Source organism: Salminus brasiliensis, chromosome 1 (assembly GCF_030463535.1).
Source record: "Salminus brasiliensis chromosome 1, fSalBra1.hap2, whole genome shotgun sequence".
Lineage (NCBI taxonomy): Eukaryota > Metazoa > Chordata > Actinopteri > Characiformes > Bryconidae > Salminus > Salminus brasiliensis.
This window is the reverse complement of record NC_132878.1, coordinates 26016213-26033823: the sequence shown is the minus strand read 5'-3', so window position 1 is coordinate 26033823 and position 17611 is coordinate 26016213. Positions and strand designations below refer to the sequence as shown.

Genomic DNA, 17611 nt, shown 5'->3' with positions numbered 1-17611 from the left:
GAAGCTGCTGGCCTGTATCTGTATGACTTTATGCACTGCTGCCACATGATTGGCTGATTAGATAACTGTATTAATGAGTAGGTGAACAGGTCTTCCTAATAAAGTTCTTGGTGAGGGTATCCATATATATTTTGCTCATTCTGGTTCTAAAATGAATCATGAGTTTTTGTACGATGTCTGTTTTTTACTCTGAACTCAAAACAGTTTTATCCCAAATAAAATGTGCTAAAACAAACTCTCTCTCTCTCTCTCTCTCTCTCTCTCTCTCTCTCTCTCTCTCTCTCTCTCTCTCTCTCTCTCTCTCACACACACACACACACACACACACACACACACACTTACCATCTCTCTCATGGTTTGAGTTTCTAACTGTTTTGAGTGTGTCGCTCTGAGTTGTGTCCCGTATCCGTAGTGGAGTGTGTGTGGCTTTCCTGGGTGGCAATCTCGGTACTGCTTCAACCACACCTTTATCATCGCTCTAAAAGACACACACACAGACCTAAATTTAAGCAAATTTGTACAGTTGGCATGAGTTTTATCTTTTACAAACTCACACACACAAACCCCTACACCATTACACACACAAATACACGCTGAGACTCGATAACTTCATCTTACCATGATGCTGAAATCTGCATTTAAATCCAAGCCAACAGTTGAAGAACGATAAACAGAGAGTCATAAGAGAGGGAAAGCGAGAGAGAAAGAGAGAGAGAGAGAAAGAGAGAAAGAGAGAGAGAGAGAGAGAGAGAGAGAGAGAGAGAGAGAGAGAGAGAGAGAGAGTAAGCGAAAGCGTCAGACTGAGCCACTGAGAAAGAGAGAGTGACTAAACTTGAGTTTGTACTCAGGAGAGAGGGAGAGGGAGAAAATGTGTAAATGCAAAAGAGACAATTGGCAATGCGCTTGTGTGTCTGTGTGCGTGTGTGTGTGTGTGTGTGCCTGGAGGGTTGTATGCAGTGAGGGTGTTGCCACATTAGCTCATCCTCATCATCACTGCACACAATCAGCTCTCCCGAGGTTTACATTCACCAGGAGAGTCCACAAGAGTGAAAAAGAGGGTGTGTGTGTGTGTGTGTGAGAGAGAGAGAGAGAGAGAGAGAGAGAGAGAGAGAGAGGGTAAGAAAGAGAGAAAGGGTTGGGGGGGTAGGAAGAGTAGCAGAGAAGAAACCAGGTGAGAGAAAGAAGGGGGTAGCAAAAAGGGAGAGTGAGAGAGTGTGTATTTGCCATGCCAATAAAGCACCCTGAATTGAACTGAACTGAAAAGTGTAGAAAGTGTAGAAATCATGGTTCTTTCTGGTAATCCCACAAATGACCTCACCTCCCCATGTACCTGAGTGCACTCAGTCTCTTCTCTGTGATGTTAATTCAGTATGAATCTGTGAAGTCTGTAGTTCAAGTCCATGAGCAATAAAGAGTGAATTGCCTTTTATAATTCACTGAACCAGGTGCTGCACCCAATTCTGTGGCCGTAGAGGACACTGTTCCCGCAATGTCTGTTCACATGCATAAGCGAGCACCATGCGCACACTAAGGCTATGGTAAAATTGGCCAAAATGAGTTTGAGTTTGTGACAGTGTGAACAGCAAAAAAGAGTTGGACATTTTTCATTCGGATTTGGGCCGCTTGCATGTGTGGTTACATATCCAATCCATACTCAGCAGCTTGACTCAGTCTGAACCGGCCAGGTCAGAGTTCATGCAACTTTTATGTCATGGAGAAGGAAAAATAGAAGACAGCAGTGAGGAAGGTCTTCAGTGGTGGTATAGCGACCTCATAAAACTAGAAGCAGGTGGATGCTGCCACAGGAGGGCGCTGCTGCAGTGTCAAAGCGAAATAAAAAGCTTACAAGTTTAAAGAAACCAAGGAAGCAACCCAAATACATGCACATGGCCAAATTTCAGCTCAAACACATTGTCAGCCACTGGAACTGCTGGATAGCTCCAATGATGCTGGCAAAGATGAAGTCAGCTTCATGTGAAGCATAGCTGTTTTGTGAGCATCAGTTTAGAAGTGTGAACTGCTCATGTCAGATGTCAGATATAGGTGACATTAAACAGACACAGTGAACAGCCTAAAAATAATGGATATGGTGAGAAAATAGGATTTGTGTCACTTTACCTGCTGTGTGAATGGCTTCAACGGCTTCAATGACTCGCTTTGCATGAACAAGCCTAGGGTTGCAAAGGGGTGGAAAAATTGTCAGTAAATTACAGATAACTTTCTATGGGAACTTTGGAAATATTCCAAAATGTAACCTTTCCATGGAAATTTTGGGAACTTACGGGAATTCACTGGAATTAGTAGGAAATATTGGATAATTGAAAGGAACTTTATCATACACTATTAAGACATGAAGGCATAACAACACAAATAAATTTACCATGGGAATAAACGGGTAATTATGGGAATTAACAGGAATTCATATGCATAAAATGGGAATATTCTACTATTATTAGTATGTTTACATTTGTTCATGATATATGATGAATTATGATCCATGATATTTAATATAAGGTAAGGCTGTAAAGCTGGTAGAATAACATTTGATCCCAAAGCATCTCCACAAACAGACTCCACCAAGCAAACCTTGTCATGTGACTTGTAACCCTATAGCCTCAGTAGTAGCAGTCCTGTTCAAAACCTGTTCAAAAACAGATAACTTTGCCAGTCTGTAAAGAAGCGCTCTTCATCTACAACACATTTTATGACGGCTGTATGATATGTAAGGTAATGTCATTTCTGTATTGTACTGTCCCCCTGATGCCAATTGTGACAATACAACTTCCACTAGGCTAAGGTTTAGTAATGCTCACTTTGATTTAATCTGTGTGGACCTTCTAAATAGTTCACACACGCATAGACACACACACACACACTACTGTACATGTGATTGGACTAGGAACGTGAGCGTCCACCTCAACTCACGCTGACATTTGAGCTCCACTGTACTAAATGATTTACTTTCTGGGGCTTGTTAGCATGTTCCGCTCGCCTTTACGCCAGAGCGATCTTCATCTTCACCCTTCCTCTACCTCATCCAGAGCTGCAAGTGAAGCGAGAGGGTCACACACTGCATTGCTGCTGTTTAACATGTAGATATATGCAGCTCAGTCTGTAAGTAATGGAAGAGTTTCTGTTTGGGCTGCATGTAACAGTGTGTCAGCTCACAGTATCTGCATTAAAAGAAAGTTGTCAAAGAGAGTAATGTGGACTTTACATTTACATATGTCCCAGGTGAACCATGTAGGAGTCAGTCCCCCTTTCTAGTCAAGTCCTCATATTTCACATCATCATACACTGTTGAAGAACTGGATGAGGTCAATTCAAGGAAGCCTAGTAGCTCAGCTATGTCGTTGGGCCTACTACCAGGGTTTATCATGCCTATATGTTTCAACTCTGCAGCTGGATGAAAATTTTCCAGGTACTTTACCAGGTAAATTGCAGAGATCTCAGCCTGTGGTAAACACACATGTTCCAAACCCAGCGCATTTTGTTCTGTGTTCATTTTTCTTCGGAACATCACTGGATCTTCTGAAACACAAGGTCAAACTATGCCCCCACACAAACCAGCAAGCCCTGCCTTATGAGGTTAGTTAAGTGTCTCTGGCAGCAGTAGAACACAGTTTCAGTACTTGGCTTTACTAGTGGTCGTGCATTCTCAACTATGTTCAACTATACACACACATCTCTACAGCTTTTCACTTTCTTTTCACGTCTTTGATTTTTTTATTAATGTCTCAAGTTTAACCCATGAGTTTTTACTTATGTATGTTAGTAGAGGATTAGCAAAGAAACAATTTCATTGCACAGTGTGCAGTCATGTAAAAAAGGTAGGACTTCCCATGAAAACCTTTGTCTTTTTTAATGTATTTAAACATATGAACATTTGATCTTCACTTAAACAATATTAAGAGATGGAGTTAATGTAACTAAGCTCATATAACTAAAGAAATGTCTTTTAAAAATCATTTATAAAATGCAATTAATAAAAATACCAAATTCATTACTATTATTACTATGGAAAATGTCTAAAATTAGAATCAGGCACACCACATTAGTTGTAAATGATTAGAACATCATTAGAGAGGATTCTGGAGGAGTCTGTCTTATTTAGACTTCAAACATTTAGTTTGGTTTACATTTTTTGATTGTTGAAGTAAGTGTTATTGCCATGGACAGATCCAAAGAGCTCTCTGAGGCCTTCAGAAATATAGTTGTAGATGCAGATGAGTCTGGAAAGGGGGTTAAAAAATATCTCAGAAGGCTTGGAATCAGCCGTTCCACTGTCAACAAAATAATTTACAAGTGAAACAACTGCCAACATGGCCAGGTTAGTACGTCCTAGCAAGTTCAGCAGCTGACCACAAAAAAATACAGGTTTGTTTTTTTATTTGTGAAGGCCATGGCCTCTTCCTGTTAATGTCTATTGAAACTGGAACTGGTTGTGAATTAGATAAAACAGGCTAACATTAAGCATTTGGAATGGCCTTCCCAACGTCCTGACCTCCACTGTGGACTGTGCTTAAAGGTCAGGTCCGTGCCAGGAAACCAACAAATGAATTGAACTCTACAAATTCTGCGAAGAGGAGTGGTCAAATGCCCAACCAGAATTCTGCCAGAAGCTTGTGAATGACTGGCAAAAGCATCTGGTCAAGGTGCAACCCTGGGGACATTTAACCAAATAGCAGGTGCTTATTTTCAATGAGTCAATTAGTATAAAAACAGCAGGTATTGTATAATGAGCTTAATTTAGTTTCTTTGAGTACAGTTTTAATAGCTGGTGTTGTAAAACTTTGTCTACCTATTTTTGTGTGACACGATTTTCACAGAGTGTTAGCTTAGCTTTTAGCCTGAATGTAGCATTGTTTGTATTTCTACTTGTCAACGTCCTCGTAATTCAGAGGATCCAGACACACTGAGCTAATTCTGACACTAATCCCCAGCTAATTTGGTAAAAATCCAACACTTTACTTTGTCCAGAAGCTTTACTTGTATCCAGAATATATATATATATATATATATATATATATATATATATATATATATATATATATATAGTGCATATTTTGTGTGTATTTTGTATTTATTTAATATAACTTTTATTTAACTTTATTTTAATATGTTTAGTATGTATATAGTTTTTTCCTCCTGTAGGGCATCAACCTGAGCCTCACCACAAGCATTTCAATGCATAAATGTCCTGACATGTTGTGCAAATGACAAATAAACCTTAAACCTAAATTAGAAAACAGAATACATGTTCACACGTGCCATATTTAAGTTTTGTTTTTATAGTGTAAGTACAGTAGATCTGTAAACTCAGCTGCACAGAATACTTTGAAAACACATTGTGTTTATCCATTTACACCTAAATGTATGAAGTAACTTATTTTATTACAAAACATTCAAATGTAATGTATGCAGAATAAATATTGTGGAGTGCTGCTACAAAAGCATCATTACTGTGTCAAATTTAAGAGCAGCCCTTAAAGACGTAGCTGTGCAGTAAAGTAAAGTAATCCGATGAGGTCACGTGTACAGTGGTGCGTTTACATGTGAAGTCCCATTAATCTGCAGAGTTTCAGCACCACGGCGCTGTCCGGTCCTTTCTCTGACGGAAACGCGATGTCGCCCTCTGGTGGTACAATATGAGGATACCGCTTCAAACTCCAGCGAGCGACTTCATTCGACTTCATTCTACTTCTCAGGCTTTTAGTCGTCTTGAGATGTCATCCAAAGTAGCAATGTGAGCATAACCCATGTCTCCTTCTCCTCGTTACAGATGTCCACTCGTTATTTCGTCTAAAGAGTCTCATGCCTCTAAAAACCCCCTCACAGAAAGTGATGTTGATGAAATGGACTCATGGAGGAGGGATACATGTAGGGCGTGGAACGAGAAAAGGATCCCTAAAGAAAATCATTTTTCTTTTTTACCAGCCTTAATATCTCATTAAACACCCAGAAGACACGTGTAGGTTCACTGATGGGTTTGGATAGTTAATTAGCTAAATGGCTGACGAATGACGAATAGCTGTCCCTTGACGTCACAGCTAAAATGGCCTACTTCCAGGTGGAAAGGGCTCGATGATGAACTCTGAGTAACGTTATGTGGACAAATTTACAACCAAGGTAAACAATTAAGATTTTTCTCTTATTTTTTAATGACAATTAAATGATAAGGGATCATCTGTTGCATTATGTTGGAATGAATGGAGCTGTGTTTTGGTTATAATAAGCTTGTGGACTTCTTGGTGTGTAGCTAAATAGTTTACCTCAGCTAAAGGTGACGTGGAGTGCATACTGATCAACCATAACATTAAAAGCACTTCCCTTATATGATTAAAACCAATAAAATAAAATATTGAAATATCTTTAAAAATGTTCATAGGCTCCTCTAAACCCATCTCTTCTTCCTCTCATTTCAGAATTTCACTCTGGAAGTCTGAAGAGTTCACTACCCCTTACTTACCCTTTGTTAATTCCCCCTCGAGCCCTCTAAACAGATCTGACCAGTCGAGGTCTAGACTCCACAAGACCTCTGAAGGCGTCTTGTGGGATCTGGCACCAAGACGTTAGCAGCAGATCCTGTGTAAGTTGTGAGGTGGGGCCTCCATGGATCACATCAGAGAGCCTTGTGTGCCCGTGATCCTGTCACTGGTTCTCCTGTTGGTAGGTCCTGAACACTGCATACCAGGGGCACCCTGCAAGACCTGCCTGATGTTTTGGAGATGCTCTGATGCTGATGCTGATTTTTCCTGCTTCCAACACAACATCTTTAGGAACTGACAGTTCACTTGCTGCCTAATGTGTAAATCTCACCCTGACAGGTGTATGATGTTATGCACTTCACCTGTCAGTGCTTTTAATGTCATGGCTGATGAAGTGTTGTACATGCCTGTGAGAAGTGGCTTGAACCCCTGTTTTTACTAACATGTGAATGTGTCTGTATTTGTGTCGTAGTCATGGCGACCTTTGGTTCCGATCACCACCACCGTGAAGAAATATGAGTTGGTAAGTTTCTCTACAATGAGATATTTCTACATGTTTACATATCAGTGATTGGATTTAGCAGAAATGAGGGAAACAAAGACGTCAGTGTTGACCTCTAGGTGTCACTGTTTGTATGCTACAGCCAGCATGATACAACCATTGCTGCCTGTGTGGATATTGCATCATTTATGTGCCCTTTAGTGTGAAACCATTTACTGAAACCTTTACGTCAAAGCCTGTGTGTTAATAAATGCCTACAGCATTCAACTAAAACTCCTAGGCTACAGCAGTGAATTTAACACATAGTTGATTTTTCCCATTGCAGTTAGCAATTACTGGATAAGTGCCTGACCCTTTAGCATAATGCAGCCAGTACAGTTAGCACAGTGTTCCCATGAAAGCATTCTGAAACCTCAAGTCATTAACTAACCCTCATGCCCATCACCATTGGGAAACCCGCAGCGCCTATGACATTGTCTGTCATTTTCAGTTCACTGTTATTTAACACACTCATTGTGTTTGTTGCATTTATTTATTTAGTTTTGTGTAGATTGCTCTTATCTCTTATTTCATAGTTATGTTTTTGATTGTATAGAAATCTTGAAATGCTCGTAAGAAAAACGTATTGTGTTATCATGGCAGATACACTTGTTTATTTAACACTATAGACGTTTATTCAACACTATAGATGATTATTTAACACTGTAGGTGTTTATTCAACACTGCATGTGTTCAGTCAACACTGAGGGTGTTCTTTTAACAATATAGATGTTTAGTTAACATTGTAGGTGTTTATTCAAAACTGCAGGTGTTCCGTCAACACTGAGGGTGTTGTTTTAATACTATAGATGTTTAGTCAACACTATAAATGTTTATTCAACACTGAGGGTGTTTATTAAGAATTGTAGGCATTCAGTCAACAATGTAGGTGTTCAGTCAACACTGAGGGTGTTCTTTTAACACTATAGATGTTTATTCAACACTGTAAGTGTTTATTATTAGGAATTGTAGGCGTTCAGTCAACACTGTAGGCGTTCAGTCAACACTGAGGGTGTTCTTTTAACACTCTAGATGTTTAGTCAACACAGTAGGTGTTTATTATGTGTTTAACCATGTAGATGTCAGTTCAACACAGTGGGTAAAGTGCAGTCAAATTTGTTAACATTTTAAACATTTTTAAAATGAACAGATGCTTAAATTCAATCTGAGGGATATTGAAAAATATTGATTGTGTTTCCCATTGATGTCCTTAACACTGGTCCAGCTCATACTGTCCCTTTAAACCAGAGCAGCTGCACCACACTGCCACGTGGACTCTTCATCTGCGCTCAGCTGGGAGGAAATGACCCCCTACACACACACACACACACACACACACACATGCACACACATACATTCAATCACTAGGGCCATTTTCTCTGACCTTTACACCCATATCCAGTCCCCCACATACAGTGATTTTGCTAATTCTCTTTCCTCTCCAAAATCAAAATACACACACTCACACACACACATGCTTCTCACATTTTTCTCACCTTATAATGTATTTGCTCAACCTTCTTCTCTCTGTCTCTCACCCTGTCTGCATGTCCATCTCTCTCCTCTCTCTCTGTCTCTCTCTTTCTGCATTTGGCTTTTTTTTGTATTTTCTCTGAATATAAGTAGAGCCCACATTTCTCTCACCTTCTCTTCCTCCCCCTCCTCTCTTCTATCCTTTCTCGCCCTCCCTCCTCTATCTCTCTCTCTCTTTCTCTCCCCCTCCCTCTCCCGCTGTCTCCCTCTCTCTCACTGCAGTATCGAGTGCTGAACAGAACAGAAGCCACTGCAGCATGGTGCGCTAACGTCAAGCCCCTGCATGTGTGCATGTGCGTATCTTTGCCCACGTTGGATTTTAACACTTCTGCGGACCCTAATATTTAGACATCTGTGTGTGTGTGTGTGTGTGTGTGTGTGTGCATATATGTGTGGATTTGTTTTCCATTGAAGGTGTATTTGTATTTTTAGACCCAATAACCCCCCCCCCACCCCACCCGACACACACAATTGGCTCCTCCCATCCAGCCCCCCCCAACACACACCACTGACTCGACAGGGGGACAGCTTAGCGAACGGACGCACCAGAGCTTCCTGACCCCCACACACATCCACCCACACACACACACCCCTATACACACTGGGTATTGTCTGTTTTGGAATTGGAATTTGCTGTGGGAATATACTGACTTTTCTCCAGCTGTGGATTTCTCTCACGTTTCGGCACCTGCGCGTGTGTGCGAGTGTGTGGTTGTTTTTTCGGATACTGCAGCATTGGACTGTAACCTGGAGGGCATGAGGACCCAGCGGAGTCTCTGAGCCACACACACACGCGCGCACACACACACCACCGCTGCTGCTGCTGCTGATACTGCCAAGGTGCTGCATGCTTTAGCTACAGCCATTTGAGAAAGAGAGAGAAGGAGAGAGTGTGTGTGTGTGTGTGGATATATATTTATGTGTGTGTGTGTGTGTGTGTGTGTGTGTGTGTGTATTCGCTTGTATATGAGTCTTCGTGTTTTCATACAAGGATCATTTCGTTAGGCCTAGCCTTGAATTGCTGCATTATACATGTGAGTGTGTGTCTGTGTGGGTGTGTATGTGTGTGCATGTCTATGTGTGTGTGGACAGTTTTCCTCGTGTTTGGACGCTAGAGTGGTTCGGTCATGTAAGGCCTAGCCTTGGATTGCTGCACTATGTGTATATATGTGTGTGTGTGTGTGTGTGCGTGCTGGTAACTATATGAATTGATGTCGCAGACTAAGCCAGTCTCTTCTAGTGTGTGTGTGTTTGTGTGTGTGTGTGGGCTTGTCGTACCTGCTTGCTGACTGCCCTGTGTGTGTGTCAGGATGCTCATGCCTCGCGATGCAGGCCGTGACGAGGCTCAGAAGCTGCACAGGAAATGGATGAAGCACCAGGCCTTCATGGCCGAACTCGCTCACAACAAGGAATGGCTCGCCAAGATCGAACAGGTGAGTCACAGAGAGAGAGAGAGAGAAAGAGAGTAAAAGAGAGGAGTGAAAGATGGAAGGAGAGTAAAAGATGGAATCATAGAGGGAAAGAGAGATAGAGTGAAAGACGGAATCATAGGAATAGATAGAGTGAAAGATAAAATTATAGAGGGAAAAAGATGAAAGACATGAAGGCGTAAAAGACAGAATCGTACAAAGAGATAAAGTAAAAGCCTAAATCATAGAGAGAGATAGAGTGAAAGACGGAATGATAAAGAGAGATAGAGTGAAAGACAGAATCATAGAGAGAGATAGTGAAAGACGGAATCATAGAGAGAGATAGAGATAGCGTGAAAGACGGAATCATAAAGAGAGAGAGTGAAAGATGGAATCATAGAGGGAAAGAGAGATAGAGTGAAAGACGGAATCATAGAGAGAGAGAGTGAAAGACGGAATCATAGAGAGAGAGAGTGAAAGACGGAATCATAGAGAGAGATAGAGTGAAAGACTGAATCATAGAGAGAGAGTGAAAGACGGAATCATAGAAGGAAAGAGAGATAGAGTGAAAGACGGAATCATAGAGAGAGAGTGAAAGACGGAATCATAGAGAGAGATAGAGATAGAGTGAAAGACGGAATCATAGAGAGAGAGTGAAAGACGGAATCATAGAGAGAGAGTGAAAGACGGAATCATAGAGAGAGAGAGAGTGAAAGACGGAATCATAGAGAGAGAGAGAGTGAAAGACGGAATCATAGAGAGAGAGAGAGTGAAAGACGGAATCATAGCGAGAGAGAGAGTGAAAGACGGAATCATAGAGAGAGAGAGAGAGTGAAAGACGGAATCATAGAGAGAGAGTGAAAGACGGAATCATAGAGAGAGATAGAGATAGAGTGAAAGACGGAATCATAGAGAGAGAGAGAGTGAAAGACGGAATCATAGAGAGAGAGTGAAAGACGGAATCATAGATAGAGATAGAGTGAAAGACGGAATCATAGAGATAGAGTGAAAGACGGAATCATAGAGAGAGAGAGAGTGAAAGACGGAATCATAGAGAGAGATAGAGATAGAGTGAAAGACGGAATCATAGAGAGAGATAGAGATAAAGATAGAGTGAAAGACGGAATCATAGAGAGAGATAGAGATAGAGTGAAAGACGGAATCATAGAGAGAGAGAGTGAAAGACGGAATCATAGAGAGAGAGAGTGAAAGACGGAATCATAGAGAGAGAGAGTGAAAGACGGAATCATAGAGAGAGATAGAGTGAAAGACGGAATCATAGAGAGAGAGTGAAAGACGGAATCATAGAAGGAAAGAGAGATAGAGTGAAAGACGGAATCATAGAGAGAGAGTGAAAGACGGAATCATAGAGAGAGATAGAGATAGAGTGAAAGACGGAATCATAGAGAGAGAGAGAGAGTGAAAGACGGAATCATAGAGAGAGAGAGAGAGTGAAAGACGGAATCATAGAGAGAGAGAGTGAAAGACGGAATCATAGCGAGAGAGAGAGTGAAAGACGGAATCATAGAGCGAGAGAGAGAGTGAAAGACGGAATCATAGAGAGAGAGAGAGAGTGAAAGACGGAATCATAGAGAGAGAGTGAAAGACGGAATCATAGAGAGAGATAGAGATAGAGTGAAAGACGGAATCATAGAGAGAGAGAGAGTGAAAGACGGAATCATAGAGAGAGAGAGAGTGAAAGACGGAATCATAGATAGAGATAGAGTGAAAGACGGAATCATAGATAGAGATAGAGTGAAAGACGGAATCATAGATAGAGATAGAGTGAAAGACGGAATCATAGAGAGAGATAGAGATAGAGTGAAAGACGGAATCATAGAGAGAGATAGAGTGAAAGACGGAATCATAGAGAGAGAGAGAGTGAAAGACGGAATCATAGAGAGAGAGAGAGTGAAAGACGGAATCATAGAGAGAGAGAGAGTGAAAGACGGAATCATAGAGAGAGAGAGAGTGAAAGACGGAATCATAGAGAGAGAGAGAGTGAAAGACGGAATCGTAGAGAGAGAGAGAGTGAAAGACGGAATCGTAGAGAGAGATAGAGAGAGAGTGAAAGACGGAATCATAGAGAGAGATAGAGATAGAGTGAAAGACGGAATCATAGAGAGAGATAGAGATAGAGTGAAAGACGGAATCATAGAGAGAGATAGAGATAGAGTGAAAGACGGAATCATAGAGAGAGATAGAGATAGAGTGAAAGACGGAATCATAGAGAGATAGAGTGAAAGACGGAATCATAGAGAGATAGAGTGAAAGACGGAATCATATAGAGAGATAGAGTGAAAGACGGAATCATATAGAGAGATAGAGTGAAAGACGGAATCATATAGAGAGATAGAGTGAAAGACGGAATCATAGAGAGAGATAGAGATAGAGTGAAAGACGGAATCATAGAGAGAAAGAGAGTGAAAGACGGAATCATAGAGAGAGAGTGAAAGACGGAATCATAGAAGGAAAGAGAGATAGAGTGAAAGACGGAATCATAGAGAGAGATAGAGAGAGAGTGAAAGACGGAATCATAGAGAGAGAGTGAAAGACGGAATCATAGAGAGAGATAGAGATAGAGTGAAAGACGGAATCATAGAGAGAGATAGAGATAGAGTGAAAGACGGAATCATAGAGAGAGAGTGAAAGACGGAATCATAGAGAGAGATAGAGATAGAGTGAAAGACGGAATCATAGAGAGAGAGTGAAAGACGGAATCATAGAGAGAGATAGAGATAGAGTGAAAGACGGAATCATAGAGAGAGATAGAGATAGAGTGAAAGACGGAATCATAGAGAGAGATAGAGTGAAAGACGGAATCATAGAGAGAGAGTGAAAGACGGAATCATAGAGAGAGATAGAGAGAGAGTGAAAGACGGAATCATAGAGAGAGAGAGAGAGAGTGAAAGACGGAATCATAGAGAGAGAGAGAGTGAAAGACGGAATCATAGAGAGAGATAGAGTGAAAGACGGAATCATAGAGAGAGAGAGAGTGAAAGACGGAATCATAGAGAGAGATAGAGATAGAGTGAAAGACGGAATCATAGAGAGAGATAGAGAGAGAGTGAAAGACGGAATCATAGAGAGAGAGAGAGTGAAAGACGGAATCATAGAGAGAGATAGAGTGAAAGACGGAATCATAGAGAGAGATAGAGTGAAAGACGGAATCATAGAGAGAGATAGAGTGAAAGACGGAATCATAGAGAGAGATAGTGAAAGACGGAATCATAGAGAGAGATAGAGTGAAAGACGGAATCATAGAGAGAGATAGAGTGAAAGATGGAATCATAGAGAGAGAGAGTGAAAGACGGAATCATAGAGAGAGATAGAGATAGAGTGAAAGACGGAATCATAGAGGGAAAGAGAGATAGAGTGAAAGACTGAATCATAGAGAGAGAGAGTGAAAGACTGAATCATAGAGAGAGAGAGAGTGAAAGACGGAATCATAGATAGAGAGAGAGTGAAAGACGGAATCATAGATAGAGAGAGAGTGAAAGACGGCATCATAGAGAGAGAGAGAGTGAAAGACGGAATCATAGAGAGAGATAGAGATAGAGTGAAAGACGGAATCATAGAGAGAGATAGAGATAGAGTGAAAGACGGAATCATAGAGAGAGATAGAGTGAAAGACGGAATCATAGAGAGAGATAGTGAAAGACGGAATCATAGAGAGAGATAGAGTGAAAGACGGAATCATAGAGAGAGATAGAGTGAAAGACGGAATCATAGAGAGAGAGAGAGTGAAAGACGGAATCATAGAGAGAGAGAGAGTGAAAGACGGAATCATAGAGAGAGAGAGTGAAAAACGGAATCATAGAGAGAGAGAGAGTGAAAAACGGAATCATAGAGAGAGAGAGAGTGAAAAACGGAATCATAGAGAGAGAGAGAGTGAAAGACGGAATCATAGAGAGAGAGAGAGTGAAAGACGGAATCATAGAGAGAAAGAGAGATAGAGTGAAAGACGGAATCATAGAGAGAGATAGAGTGAAAGACGGAATCATAGAGAGAGAGAGTGAAAGACGGAATCATAGAAGGAAAGAGAGATAGAGTGAAAGACGGAATCATAGAGAGAGAGAGTGAAAGACGGAATCATAGAGAGAGTGAAAGACGGAATCATAGAGAGATAGAGTGAAAGACGGAATCATAGAGAGAGAGAGAGAGAGAGTGAAAGACTGAATCATAGAGAGAGATAGAGTGAAAGACGGAATCATAGAAGGAAAGAGAGATAGAGTGAAAGACGGAATCATAGAAGGAAAGAGAGAGAGTGAAAGACGGAATCATAGAAGGAAAGAGAGAGAGTGAAAGACGAAATCATAGAGAGAGATAGAGTGAAAGACAGAATCATAGAGAGAGAGAGTGAAAGACGGAATCATAGAAGGAAAGAGAGACAGAATGAAAGACGGAATCATAGAAGGAAAGAGAGAGTGAAAGACGGAATCATAGAGAGAGATAGAGTGAAAGACGGAATCATAGAGAGAGATAGAGTGAAAGACAGAATCATAGAGAGAGAGAGAGTGAAAGACGGAATCATAGAAGGAAAGAGAGACAGAATGAAAGACGGAATCATAGATAGAGAGAGAGTGAAAGACGGAATCATAGAGAGAGACATAGTGAAAGACGGAATCATAGAGAGAGAGAGTGAAAGACGGAATCATAGAGAGAGATAGAGTGAAAGACAGAATCATAGAGAGAGAGAGTGAAAGACGGAATCATAGAGAGAGATAGAGTGAAAGACGGAATCATAGAGAGAGAGAGTGAAAGACGGAATCATAGAGAGAGATAGAGTGAAAGACGGAATCATAGAGAGAGAGAGTGAAAGACGGAATCATAGAGAGAGAGAGTGAAAGACGGAATCATAGAGAGAGATAGAGTGAAAGACGGAATCATAGAGAGAGAGAGTGAAAGACGGAATCATAGAAGGAAAGAGAGACAGAATGAAAGACGGAATCATAGAGAGAGACAGAATGAAAGACGGAATCATAGAGAGAGATAGAGTGAAAGACGGAATCATAGAGAGAGAGAGTGAAAAACAGAATCATAGAGAGAGATAGAGTGAAAGACGGAATCATAGAGAGAGACAGAGTGAAAGAAAAAGACAGGAGAGGAGAGCTAAATGGCGAAGGGAGGGGCAGAGAAGAGAGGAAAAGTGAGGAGAGGACAGGGAGATAAAAGAGAAGTTGAGAAGAGAAATGGGGAGACATTAAGGGAAGAGGTGAAAGGAGGAGAGGGGAGGAGTATACTAAGAGAAGGCAGTAACAGCAAGGAAAGGGGAAAGAAAAGAGAAGAGGATGAGAAAACAGGAGAGAAACAACAGAAAGGTGGAGGCTGAAGAGGAAAGAAGACATAAGGGAGAGAAATGGTATAGAGAGAGAAGGAAGGCATGAGTGAGGATGAGTGCAGGCCAGGTGAAGCTGTAGGCGGTGGATGTTTAGAGGACAGGTAGAGGACAGGTAGAGGATCTCTTAAGGAGAGAATACAGTTATACAGGACTGGGATCTACGTTTTTGTCAGCAAATGTGTAGTATTGCCTGCAAACTTGGCTTGATAAAATGTGGCATAGTGTGTTTAGTTGTGCCTGGATCAGAATTTAAGTGTATTTAATGGAGTAATATTAGTGTGTTAGTAATTGTGGCAGGTTTATTCACAATTTCTACAAGTTCTACTAAGGCCTCTTAACCGAACTGAGTTATTTGTACCGAGGGTGCTTGAGTGTAAACAGCCATTTTCTGTGTTCTGTTTGCGCTGTAAATGTGTTAATTTGATCTAGAGCCAGTAACACATATGTGAGCTTGTATGAAGCCGTTTTACAGTGACTCTTTCAGTAAAGAGTCCGGGCACAAAGCTGCTGGTGCTGTTGGTGTGGTTGGTGTGGCGCAACAGATAACACCACTACCTGCCAGTGAGCTGCCTCACCATGTGGGAGACTGGGGTTCGAGTCCCGGTCTGGGTGACTGTGCTGCGCTACACCAGTAAGAGTCCTTGGGCAAGACTCCTAACACTACATTGGCCCTCCTCTGTAATACGAAAACCCTGTAAGTCGCTCGTAAGAGCGTCAGCTAAATGCTGTACATGGAAACGTTTTCCATGTCTAACAGCCGTCTGAATTCCTTCACAGTTGGTGGTGTATCTAGAACTGAATGAAGGACCAGAAATCTTACATCATTGGTCCTGCCCACTGTTAATCAAAATGTGATTAGATGATTCCTCTGAAACTTTCTTAATGTGTTGATGGATATTTTCTGAGACCTTCGGGTCAGCTTCTGAAGGCCTAACCAATAGGATAGCTCACTTGGCTGAAATTTATGAATGGATGTATTAAATTGTAAAAATTGCAAAAGTGAAAGTGCTGAATCAAACATGGTTGCTGATGCTACTGCTTGGATGCATTTTAGCATTTTAGTTTTACCAATCAAGTAGTCTTGGATACCACTGTACTGGGGCTGTTATGTTCAGGTCATTTTTGCAGTTCCACAGCAGCAGACCCAATTAAAGCAAAGCAATGTTGCTTTGCTACAATTTACATTTTTATTCATAGCAATTCTACAGTAGGATATCCCATAACTGGGTGCATTTCATTGCTAGCAATGAAATAGTTTTGGACATTGGATTTCCGTTAGAATTCTACAATTCCACAGCAGTGAATCCATGTTTAAGTGTCTTTGAGAAATGTTTCAAGATATTTGGAAGCTAGACTAGCCGACTAGCAGGCATCATATGCTATACTGAGACACAGTGTAGAACACAATGGTCTCAGGAGTTTGAGACAGTATAATATGACATGGTAGGACATGCTGTAGTGGTTAATATGTCTGGAGTAGGTTGACTGGTAATATGTTCAGCCCTCAAACGTTGTCTCTACAAGCCTACTTTGTTCTTTCTCTGAGAGAGGAGCAGAAAGGAGGAAAGTGAGGAGAAACTGGAGGTGTAGAGGAGGGTGCATGTTGTGTAAAAAGAGGAATGGAACAGGTAGAAGAACACATGAAGCAAGGAACAGGTATAGAGTTTTCAGGAGAAAAAGGCACTGTGGGTGAATTTAAGAAGAAAGATCTTATTAAGGGGAAGATCTGTAGAGGCAATAGAAATGCAAATCTATATCTCAAATGAGAGCATGTTGAGAATAGAATGGTGAGAGATAAAAGGAGAAAAAGGGTGAGGTGGGAGAGAGATGAGGAAGAGGTGGGAGAGGGATGAGAAAGGGAAAAGCCTGACGTTTTCTGTTCTTCACACTCTGGCGCTCTCACAGAGGAGTGGTCGTGCTCCATTCTGCTCCAATACAGCCAAGCACTTGACATGTATACAGAATATATATATATATATATATATATATATATATATATATATATATATATATATATATATATATATGTGTGTGTGTGTGTGTGTGTGTTCTAAGTTCTGCAATCACAATAATTTGACTTTGTCTGGTTTGATATGAGTAGATATTTCAGTCTAAGAGTAAATTAAATTGTATAAGGGTGTATTAAAGTGATTAAGAATTATGGACTTATTAATGTGTATAAGATAATATTAGACTGTGTGAGGTTGTATTAGAACCTTTAGGAGATTATTAGATTGTGTATATTACTATGTATAAGGGTGTATTAGAGTGTGATAGGAAGAATTAGGCTACGCACGAG

The 17611-nt window shown here is 40.9% G+C and overlaps 2 protein-coding genes across 4 annotated transcripts in view; one reads left to right on the top strand and one right to left on the bottom strand.

Annotated features, from left to right (window-relative positions):
- Positions 1-5696, bottom strand: part of LOC140551977 (dystrophin-related protein 2-like) — a 30546-nt gene extending 24850 nt beyond the window's left edge. Inside the window, exons 1-2 of the mRNA XM_072676285.1 lie at positions 5589-5696; positions 343-478 (exon numbers count right to left, since the gene is read on the bottom strand). Of these exons, the coding sequence (XP_072532386.1) occupies positions 343-478; positions 5589-5696 (244 nt within the window). The remainder of the gene's footprint in view (positions 1-342; positions 479-5588) is intronic.
- Positions 5697-9085: 3389 nt separating this feature from the next.
- The window catches only part of sptbn4a (spectrin, beta, non-erythrocytic 4a), a 55109-nt gene continuing 46583 nt past the window's right edge, over positions 9086-17611 (top strand). For 2 of the 3 annotated variants that reach the window (XR_011979303.1, XM_072676176.1), the window contains exons 1-2: positions 9446-9596; positions 9872-9995. Coding sequence is in view for 2 of the 3 variants with exons in the window: in XM_072676176.1 (XP_072532277.1) it covers positions 9595-9596; positions 9872-9995 (126 nt within the window). In the remaining variant the exon portion in view is untranslated. Of the gene's footprint in view, positions 9403-9445; positions 9597-9871; positions 9996-17611 lie in introns of those variants that run through there. The other variant, XM_072676189.1, reaches the window with a different exon arrangement.